The following is a 10,532-nucleotide window of genomic DNA, read 5'->3' on the forward strand; positions in this document are numbered from 1 at the left end:
AAATCCGTCTGCCCAGGCTGCACCCCAGACCACTTAAATCAGAACCTCCAGGAGGGAGCCCAGGTGTTGTTGTGTTTCTGAGGCTCCCCCAGAGGAGTCCACGTGCCGCAAGTTTAAGAAGCACTGGTCTAGATTTTCTGCCCTCTCTGGAATGGGAATGGGGAGCGGATGGTGCTGGCTGTGGCTGGCTGACTGGCTGCTTCGGGAGCTGATTCATTCAGTCCACGGGTTAGATCTTGCCTGCCAGCCCTGGTGTGGGCAGCAGCCTGGGATGCTGCCGTCTGAGGCTGGGAGATCGAGCGTGCCCGCCAGACAGGGCTCCTGGCACTCCCGGATGGGGCGGAAAGCGGGACGGCTGTCTTCTGCGTCAGTCCTGCAGAGGGTGCCCACAGCCGCTTGCGTCACTTCCCCAGGTTTGTGGTGGGAAGCGGGGGATAGAGGGTCTGCTGATAGGAAAGAGAACAGGAAGGAAAATCTTTAGGTTAAGTCTGCTCTGACTCTTACTGTTCAAAAATAGGCTGGAATACTGGGCTTTGAAAGCCATGATGCAGCTGCCCTTTCTAACAGGGAAATGGCTGTAGCTCATTTGGAAACCAAGAGAGATCTTCTAGGAGCTGCTCGAGTTTTCTCTCCATCACTTAGCTCTTTTTTATAGAGGAACCTGAGAAGGCTGTTAACCCCTAAGGAGCAGGAGCCTGCATGTTTCATAGATGAAAGGAATACAGCGTGTGTAATAATAACTGGATGCTGGCCTTTCTGACTGGAAGTTCCCAGAGGGCAGCAGGCACACCCGGTCCCATAGAGAGGTGCCCAGCGGGCTGGGGGCTGGGGTGAGGTCTCCAGGAACCAAGCGGGGAGGGACAAGGAATGAGATGCTTCACTCTGAGGATCCCTGGGGAGCAAGTCGACAGCGTATGAAGACAGATGTGCAGCTCACACCAGCTGCTACGCCCCTCCAGCAGAAGGGAGTCCCCCAGGGACTACTCCTTCTGGGTGGTCCTCGATGGACCTGTCCCAGGGATCCGAGTGGCCACATAGGAGAAGAGCGAGCCCTTTCCTGGAATCGTGGTGCCTCCCGCCGGGAGACAGGAGTCCCTCCTTGACATCTTCACGGGTGACACGGTGGCCCCAGGTCCTGAGGCTTCTGGGGACCCACCAATCAAACACACCTTAGCTGAACATTTCACAGGTCAGTAATGTATCGGTCTTGGGGAGGAAGCTGCTCATCCCCGCCTCAGAGCGTGGAATTTCAGTGATCACCATGGGGGCAGCAGACGTGGGCTGTCCTGGGGTGACCACATGGTGAGAAGAGCACCGTCAGGCAGACTTGACGGGCTGGGTGACAGGCCCCACGCAGATGCTTACTAGCAGTGGGACCATACACGCGTTTCTTAACACGTCTGAGCTTCTGTCTGTAACCCTTAAAATAGGAACAGCACATTTAGTGTGTAAGAGATAGTGTGTGGATGCACAGTGCTCTTCTGACCAGCCTCCTCAGAGAAGAGTACAGAGAGGGGCAGACAGGCCCGCAGAAGACGCTGTGATGGAAAAAGGGTGTCAGCGCATCTCCGCGCTGAGGGCTGGGTGTGGGAGGCACGCCAGCTCCCCCCCGCAGCCCGAGCTTGATGTCTTACTGGCCCTGTGGGGTTGGAAAGTGCGAGCAGGAAGTGAAGGCGTCCTGCTCAGTGTGACTTGTCTCCCACGGGCTGGTGAGATGGGCAGCTCTGCCCCAGGAATCCGACGTGTTCAGCTGGGTGATGCTCTGATGGTAGCATGGCTGTGAAATTCTGCAGCCAAAGCAGACAGACGTCCACAGGTTGGTGCTGCGTGATGGCAGCCAGGAGAAAATGATCGCCCTCTGGGCCTCAGTTTCCTCATTTGCCAAAGGAGAATCCCAACCCGCCCTGGGGTCCACTGGGTTTCTGAGACAGGCGAATTCTAGGCCGATTTCGATTTCGACCGACCTGTTTATTCTCGCAAACTGTGGCTCCCGCATGCTCAGCTGCCCAGGAACAACATGAAGACAAAGCTAGGAGGGTGGGCGGCAGTGGACTCGAGAGAAACTCGGGGAACTGACAGGCGGATAGAGCTGCTGAGACCCCAGAATTCTCCCCAGGACACTGACCTTCACGTCCTCAGCTTCATTCTTCCTGGAGGGGGTCTGGGGCAGGGGTGCGGTCAGAAGAATCCATTGTGGTGTCGTGGGAAGAACGCAGCAGAACAGACGAGTCCCTTTTAGCTCTGCAGACTGTAGGGCTGGAGGCACGTTCCTAACCTCCTCTGAGTCTCGGTTGTCTCATCTGTGAAATGTGGGTGATAAACTCGATCTTGCAGTTTGATTCTGAGGATTAACTGAGACAATGCATACCGAGCACTTGGCATGGAGGAGGCTTTTGGTAAACCCAGGCCAACCCTGAGCCCCAGCAGAGAAGAGTCATCCCCTCGGTTATCAGAGAAGGCTGCAGCCCCCTGCTCCCACCAGTTGTGCATTCGTTTGATAAATACGCATGTGTGTGTGTGTGTGTGTGTGTGTATGTGTGTGTGTGTATTAGTTGCTCAGTCGTGTCCAACTCTTTGAGAGCCCCTGGTCTGTAGCCCGCCAGGCTCCTCTGTCCGTGGGATCTCCCAGGCAAGAATACTGGAGTGGATTGCCATTTCCTTCTCCAGGGGACCTTCCCAACTCAGGGATCAAACCCAGGTCTCCTGCATTGCAGGCAGATTCTTTCCTGTCTGAGCCACCAGGGAAGCCCTGGGGCCTGAGCTGATGTCCGCGTGCCCTTGGCCTGCTCGGCGTGGGAGAACTGCTGTCGTTCCCTTCAGCACGCGCTGGGACCATGTGTGCACACCTCTCTCCAGCTGTATTATTACTTCCTTGAGGAGACGACTACGGCTTGCGTGTCTTTGCGTCTCCCATAGCATCTGAATGCATCTTTCCGTAGCAGCCCTCAATGAGCAAAACAGCTTTGCCAACTCAGCAGATTCATACCCAGTGCCTATGTGTCCGTGTTGCAACAAGCCTGAAGGGTGGGGTACGGCCCCCATTTCACAGGCGAAGGAGATTGGCACCAAGAAAGGTTTCAGCCACTTCCTGGGGGTAGCCGGCCAGGCAGTTACCACAGCTGGCATTTGACCTTCGATTGTTCTCAGCCTGAGTCCATCCCATTCGCTCCGTGCTTCTGGTGCTTACTTACTCTTGGTTGGAGAGGCCTTTGGGCGGAAGCGGTCACTCCCTTTCTCATCCTGAGAAGCGTGTGTGATGCATGTGTCCACCCTCACGTCTGTGTCTGTTCCAGAATGACTGTAAGCCCCCCGAGGAGCCTCAGCGCCCGCCCACTCTGCAGGAGATCAAGCAGAAGATTGAGAGCTACAACGCCCGGGAGAAGAACTGCCTGGGCATGAAGCTGGTGAGCGTCCGCGCCCGCTCCCCATCCCTGCCCCCACCTCGCTCACACCCCCTTCCCCCTTGGAATCCTGGGGCTCCCCTCCCCGGGACGGCGCTCCCCTTTCTTTGGGGCTCTGGAGGCGTCCAGGCTTATGTGAGGCCAAGACCTGGGCTGTCCATGCTCTGGGGAAACAGATCGGGGTATGGAATGAGACCCAGATTCCGTCTCTGGCTCTTTCTCTAAATTGAAGCTTTGGGAAACCTTAACCTCTCTGAGCTTCAGTATAAAATACATTAGTGCCCATGTGTCAAAGCACATGTAGGCTATGAAGGTGACTAGGGGCCCAGGAAGCCCTAGGCAAGGGGAGCAGGCAGCCCTCCCCTTCTTGATCCTCACATCCTGTGCCTGGGGCAGCCTGCCTGAGTGTGCAGAGCTCAGAGAGAGGAGGGCACCAGCTTCATGCTGGTTCAGAGAGGCCATCTTCAGGGGATACGCTGGAGGAACCCTGCCCCCTGCTGGTGTTTGCTGGCAACTGGCTCTTTGGGGTGTCAGCCGAATGGACGCCAGAACAATCCAGTCGCAGAGGGACTGGGGTTTAACCCTAGAGGGTTTTAGAGAGAGATGTAGGAGGAAATTCAGTGCCCGGTTCTCCGAGGATCTTATCACAGAGCTCCTCCTTGGTTTGGAGGGGACGACCAGAAGGGCCACTCCAGACCCTGCCTCTTGGCCTGGGGACTCAGCAGAGGCAATCGCCCCATCTGCCTGGTGACAGGGGATTTGGGGCAAGCAGCGTGAGCCCCTGGGGAGGGGAAGCTGCAGCAGTAGCTAGGTCCTGCAGGCCTTCTCCTGCCACTGCCCTGCCAGCATCCCTAGGTCAGCAGAGGCGGGGTGAGGGGTGTGGGGGGGTGTGAAACTCAGGGAGGCAGGTGGTGCGGGTGTGGCTGGGATGGCACTGCATCAGGAAGGGCCTCTGCAGCCCCGCGCGTCTGGAGCCCGGGCCCCAAGTGGCAGGTGGGAGATCCGGCGAGACAGGCCCGCCCTGACCGCACCCAACCTGCGCCCTGGCAGAGCGAGGACGGCAGCTACACGGGCTTCATCAAGGTGCACCTGAAGCTGCGGCGGCCGGTGACGGTGCCCGCCGGGATCCGGCCCCAGTCCATCTACGACGCCATCAAGGACGTGAACCCGGCGGCCGCCACGGACAAGCGCACTTCCTTCTACCTGCCGCTCGACGCCGTCAAGCAGCTGCACATCAGCAGCAGCACCACGGTCAGCGAGGTCATCCAGGGGCTGCTCAAGAAGTTCATGGTCGTGGACAATCCCCAGAAGTTCGCGCTTTTCAAGCGGATACACAAGGATGGGCAAGGTAGGAGTGAGCGAGCTCCCCCCCAGAAACTACCCTTCCCGACTCTGGCTGGGCGAGCCCGGTCATACTTGAGCGGGAGGGGTGGGCTTCTCGAGCCCAGCCTCCCTTGTGGCGTCAGGTCTGCGCACGGACCGCCCACCATGCCCCTCCCTTCACACGTGACTGCAGGAAACCCACCCCTGGGCGTTCACTTCCTAATCTGTGGAATGGGACCACTCCCTCGAACGTTTGGGGGGGATGACGTGCATGGAAACACGCTTCCCACTCTAGCAGACTCCGAAGGTACCGGTTGTTACCCTTTATTCCTGCCAGGCGCCTTTCCTTAGGTTGAAAGGATGGCTACAAACACCCCTGCATCCCAATCGGTCCGGCCATCCTGAGCCCCTGCCCTTCTACTCCAAGGCGAGCCCAGCCCCCTCTCTTGGTTTGCAGTGCTCTTTTTTGGTTTTTTGAGTTTATTTGTCTTACTGTCATTTTGAACCTAAATCAATTAAGAATTTTTCCTTCCTCTAGGAGGGAAAATAGTTCTCTATTTGTAGACTGAGTAGTTTTTTTTTAATTTAATTATTTTAATTGGAGGCTAATTACTTTACAACATTGTGGTGGCTTTTGCCATACATTGACATGAATCAGCCATGGGTGCACATGTGTTCCCCAACCAGAACCCCCCTCCCACCTCCCTCCCCATCCCATCCTTCTGGGTCATCCCAGTGCACCAGCCCTGAGCGCCCTGTCTCATGCATCAAACCTGGACTGGCGATCTGTCTCACATATGGTAATATACATGTTGCAGTGCTCTTCCAGAAACTCTCCATCGCTGACTGCCCCCTCTACCTGCGCTTACTCGCCGGGCCTGACACAGACGTCCTCAGCTTCGTGCTAAAGGAGAATGAAACTGGAGAGGTGGAGGTAGGTCTGGGCACCTCCGCCTGTTGTGCAGACCCAGCCCACGGGGCTTGCCTCGCTGGGTGGGCGCGGTCCTCACCCCCCAGTGCAGCTGGAGGCTGCCCCGCAGCTGCTGAGCTGGGGCGAGTGTGGCCCAAGGTCAGCGCTTGTCAGGATTGTTTGTAAGCGCTCTGGGGGAGCAGGTCAGGGCCTGTCTGGCAAGGCCTGTGGAAGGACAGGATTCCATGTGCCTACTTCTGAACAGTCAGGGTGGAGGGGTGCTGAGAACCTCCCTGTGTTCCACCCAGCTTTTCGCTCCTGAGGATGTCCCAAGGCCCAGCAAGCTCCAACTCTGGGCTCCCCCAGGCATGGGTACTGTTGACTCAGTTCTCTCTCTAGTTCTTGAAAACAGACCTCACTACCCCAAGGGAAGCATCCAGCCTGTGGTGTGAAGTGGGGTGAAACCCAGCTGGTGCTCCCCGCGTCCTGGGGTACCTGGGGTGGCAGTGGGTGCATCTCGCAGTCTGTCACATGGCCTTCAGTGCAGGCCTGGGGTTTGCAGAAGCAGTCTTGGGGGCCACTGTGGAAATGTGGGGGATCTAGGCCTGTCTTTTTCCAGCCTCCACCAGGAAGCTCTGCTCTCCCTCTGTTTGACAGAGTGGGAGGTTTTGTTGGGACAAAGTATTCCACAGAAACTGAATGTTGCTGGTCCCATGGGAACCTCACAGGCCTGGGGTTTAGAGGCCTGGCTTCTCGTTCAAGTTTTGCGGCTATAAGCTCTGTGATCGTGGTTCCCTCTGTGGACTTGAGCTTTCTCGTTTCTCCAATGTGGAGATTAAACCAGATAAACCTTGATGTTCCGTTGTGCTCAACGAGCCTAGGAGTCAAAGTCCCTGACCCCACGGGGTTCTCAGTTGCCGGGTCAGCCAGGAAAAGCTGGACTTGCCTTCTGTCCTGAGAAGCCATGTCCCGCCAGCCAGGCCCAGGCCCGCCAGGCCCTGCAGAGCTGTGCAAGTGACTCATCTCATTATCTGCGCTGCCAGCCGCAGGAGGCAGACACCCTAATTCCACGGCAGATGAGGAAACAGCTGAGAAGGGTGGAGTTCTGTGCTAAGGGTCACACGGTGGAGCCAGGCTGACGCCCAGTCTCCTGAGTCCAAGCCCAGCTCCCCTCCAGACGTCACTCTGGGGGCTGCATGCTGGGGACCCGTTGCTGGTCAGCCCCAAAGCAGACAGCTCCAGGCGGTCACCAGGGTCTCAGGCAGCTCCAGCATCACGGTTAGGATCTCAGCTGCTACCGAGAAGTTTAAGATTATTGATTCTTCAATGAATAGGGCCAAAGCCAATAAAATAACAGCATACGCCAATCAAAACAGGGCTTATGATCTACTAATTCTCAGCCAGAAGATGCCTGGATTTGAAATTCTGTTGCTGGTATGGCATGGAGACCTCAGGCTTTGTTCATCACACCTGCCTATTCCGTAGCAAGTGGTGTGAAGGGGGAGCTGAGCTGGCAGGGCCCCTCCGTCGTGCGGTGTCTAACCTGTCTCCTGTTCTCTCTCTCCCCCAATCTCCCTTTCGCCACCCAGTGGGACGCCTTCTCCATCCCTGAGCTCCAGAACTTCCTAACGATCCTGGAGAAAGAGGAGCAGGACAAGGTCCAACAAGTGCAGAAGAAGTACAACAAGTTCAGGCAGAAACTGGAGGAGGCCTTAAGAAAATCCCAGGGCAAACCTGCCTAGCCAGTCCGGCCTCCCCTTCTCCTGAAAGCCCATGGATTTAATTTTTATTATTAATTATTATTTTGCAACAGACAGTTTCTCAGGACACCTCTGGTGGGTGCATCTGTGCCTGCCCATCAGTTCCAGATGTGGCATGACGCCTCTGGCGGCCGCGTGTGCGTGCAGGTGCAGGGCCTCCCCGTTGCCATTTGTGCCTCTGCACATCACCCCAGAGCAGCGCGCTCGTGTGCAAGATCGGCCGCCTCGTCTCGCCATCTGCAAGCCTTCCACAAACCAAATAGCTGCCTCTCCCTACACCAGCTGGCAAAGCAAAGGGTTTTAGAGATATGTTCTTTCTCTGGCCTTTAGTCTTCAATTCGTTTCTTATTTGCCATCCACAGTTCCTTTATTTATGAGTCCAGAACTGTAGCATATTCCTTTAGCAGTTCTGAGCTAAGCCTCTGAAACAGGACAGTGCTCATAGAAGAATTGTCCTGGGACTTCCCTTGTGATCCAGTGGCTAAGACTCCAAGCTCCCAATGCATGGGGCCCAGGTTCGATCCCCGGTTGGGGAGCTAGATCCCACACGCCTCAACTAAAATATCTCGTGTGCTACAACTAAGACCCTGTGCAGTCAAATAAATAAATATTTAAAAAAGAGAATTTTCCCCCACCATCCTCAGGTGCCTGTTGCTCATGGGTAAGGGATGGTCATAAAGCTACTGGCCCCAGACGCTTGGGTCAGAAGCACCAAAGCTGAGGTTGCCTGAGAGATTTCCAGAGAAGCTGCAGCTGGCCCTGGCCCTGATGGCCCGAGTCTGTACACGTGTAAACCCAAAGGCATTTATATCTGTGTGTGTGTGGTCTTCAGCCACACCTTCGTCAGCTCTTTGTTTTTAAGTTGCAGTTTTGAATTTAATATTGCCATCATCCTCATTGTTTCCACTAAGGGGAAACCAGCCATTTAAACCATTTTTAAACTCTCCTGCTGAGAGCAGAAATCAGACGGTCAAAGCCAAAACGTGTTGCAGGTAAACGAGTCCAAGCTGTCTTCAGGCCTCCCCAGCTAGCGGCCACGGGCCTGGCTGCCTCAGTTCCCCTCCGGCCTCCAGGACCACCTCTCCCCTCCCTCTGGACACTGGGATCTCCAAGTGCTGCCAGAGGAGCTGCCTTGGTTACAGAGTGGGGTGCCCTCCAACTCAGCCAACTTGGGACTCCTTCGTGGTCTGAAGCGTTGTCGGCCGTGGGGCTGGCCTCCTGCTGACCTCAGTGCCTTTTTGTTTTTGGAGAGCATCAGGAACCCGGGCCTTTGCTTGAGGCTCTGCTGCTGGCTTGCTCCTGCCAGGAAGTGGACCACGGCAGTGTGGGACAAGGACAGGGGAGCCTGCCCCCCAAGCATGGGATGAGGGTCACAAAGTTCCTGCCCGCCTAAGGTCCTGGGCCCTGACTTCCTAGAAGTGAGGTCAAACCGCCTGGACAGGGCAGATCAGATTCCCGACTCTACATCTGTACTGACTCCTTGCTTAGGTTCAAACCTAAAACCAGCCAAACAATTCAAGCCAGGAGCCAGGATGGCAGAGACACTCCAGGGCACAGGGAAAAGGACTGTGAACTTTCAAAGTGAGGGCAGTTTCCATTCCAGCCTCTAAGAGACCCATTTCTTCGCTGTTCTCTGCCTTCCCAAGTCCTTGGGTCGATTCAAGCCCGTGCTTCTTTGTGCAGCCTCACGAGTCTCTTCCCCGAGTCCACCTGGTCCCTGATCCTAGAAGGAATACAGCACCTTCATTGTGCACACTTCTTGTTCTTCAGAGCTGCAAATAAAGGACGAGCTAAGCAGCTCAAATAGATGTTTTCCATCATAAAAACCCTAGTTATCTGCCATCTCCTGCTTAGCCTTATCACTTCCCTCCCTTAAAATCCCGTCTCCCTGCTGTGGGCGGGCACAGCACCCTCTCCTCCACGCTGCATGTCTGTAACATGAACAGAAGGCACGCTGCTGCAACCGCTGTGAATGCTGCTGAGACCCCCCCTCGGATGGGGTGGCCATTTTATTTTTGAGAAGAAAAAGAAGTCATGTACATATATACATAAAGGCATATAGCTATATATAAAGAGATGGGGTGTTTATGAAATAAGAAAACTGGGAAAATTCAGGTTTTATTGAAAGCACAGTTAGACCAAGGGACCCGGGCTGGGCTCTGCGCCTCCAAAACAGTAGTGAGTGGGGCGTCCCCCTCCCCTCGCACGGTCGGAGTGGAGCACCTTCTGCCGTTGTCTTGCCCAGTGTGTGCTCTGGGGCTGTTTTCTTCTGAAATGTGTGTCTTATATGGGTTTAAAAAAAAAAAGTAATAAAAGCTTGTTGCAAAAATGATTCAGACGAGAGATGTGTTCCTTGAACCTCCCCCTCTCGGGGCAATCTGGGAAATCGCGTGGAAACGGTGGACCTGGGAGAGGGGTGGGGACGGAGTAACACACACGCTTCAAGACCAAGTCAGATTTTCTTTTGCCAATGAACAGTGGGATGAAGGCTCCTGTTCAAACCATCCTGAGAACACCTTCCAGAGGGCTGGAGGTGCTGCCACGGTGACGGGTTCTCCATCCCCAGAGCAGGAAAGCAGAGGGACTCACTACAGAAAGAGCACTTTGAAAAGGCGGGGTGGGAGGTTCTCTGGAGCTAAGGATGGATGATTAAACACCAGAACAGGCTACTGAGTTAAGCAATGATTCTATTTCTGGCATTATTTTAAAATCAGATAGGAAGGAGCCTTTGAACGTTTGCGATCATCTCACCCAGAGGAAAGGGCTAGATGACTAAGACAGTCCTTTCACCTTAGCTCTGATGTCCATCAAAGGAATATCTCAGTAACTGTGGCAATAACCATATAAAAGTTATTAAAAAGGAATTCTCACCTGCCTTCCAGTATTGATCACACACAGTGCAATCAACGAGGGCCCTCAGTTCATCCGGCCTACCCCTGCCCTCCCTCTAGGAGAGCACCCCTGTCCAAGAGACATTCTTAAAAGTGTTCAGGAATGGGGTACAGCTGTAACGTTTGCTCGCTCCAAGAGGTACCTCTTTCAATAATTTTGCAAAAACCCAGAAATGAACCAGTTTTTGCGTTTCACTGAAACTCATTTGGTTACAATGTGGGATTAAGTTCAAAGTTGCACGTTTGA

At 54.9% G+C, this 10,532-nt stretch overlaps 1 protein-coding gene across 1 annotated transcript in view; it reads left to right on the plus strand.

Moving 5' to 3' along the window:
* The window catches only part of LOC129654229 (ras association domain-containing protein 5-like), a 47,985-nt gene extending 38,260 nt beyond the window's left edge, over nt 1-9,725 (plus strand). Inside the window, exons 5-8 of the mRNA XM_055583747.1 lie at nt 3,294-3,404; nt 4,452-4,749; nt 5,543-5,658; nt 7,224-9,725. Coding sequence (XP_055439722.1) covers nt 3,294-3,404; nt 4,452-4,749; nt 5,543-5,658; nt 7,224-7,376 — 678 coding nt within the window. The 3' untranslated portion in view covers nt 7,377-9,725. The remainder of the gene's footprint in view (nt 1-3,293; nt 3,405-4,451; nt 4,750-5,542; nt 5,659-7,223) is intronic.
* The last annotated feature ends 807 nt before the right edge of the window (nt 9,726-10,532 follow it).

Source organism: Bubalus kerabau, chromosome 5, assembly GCF_029407905.1.
Source record: "Bubalus kerabau isolate K-KA32 ecotype Philippines breed swamp buffalo chromosome 5, PCC_UOA_SB_1v2, whole genome shotgun sequence".
In the NCBI taxonomy this organism is placed as follows: Eukaryota; Metazoa; Chordata; class Mammalia; order Artiodactyla; family Bovidae; genus Bubalus; species Bubalus kerabau.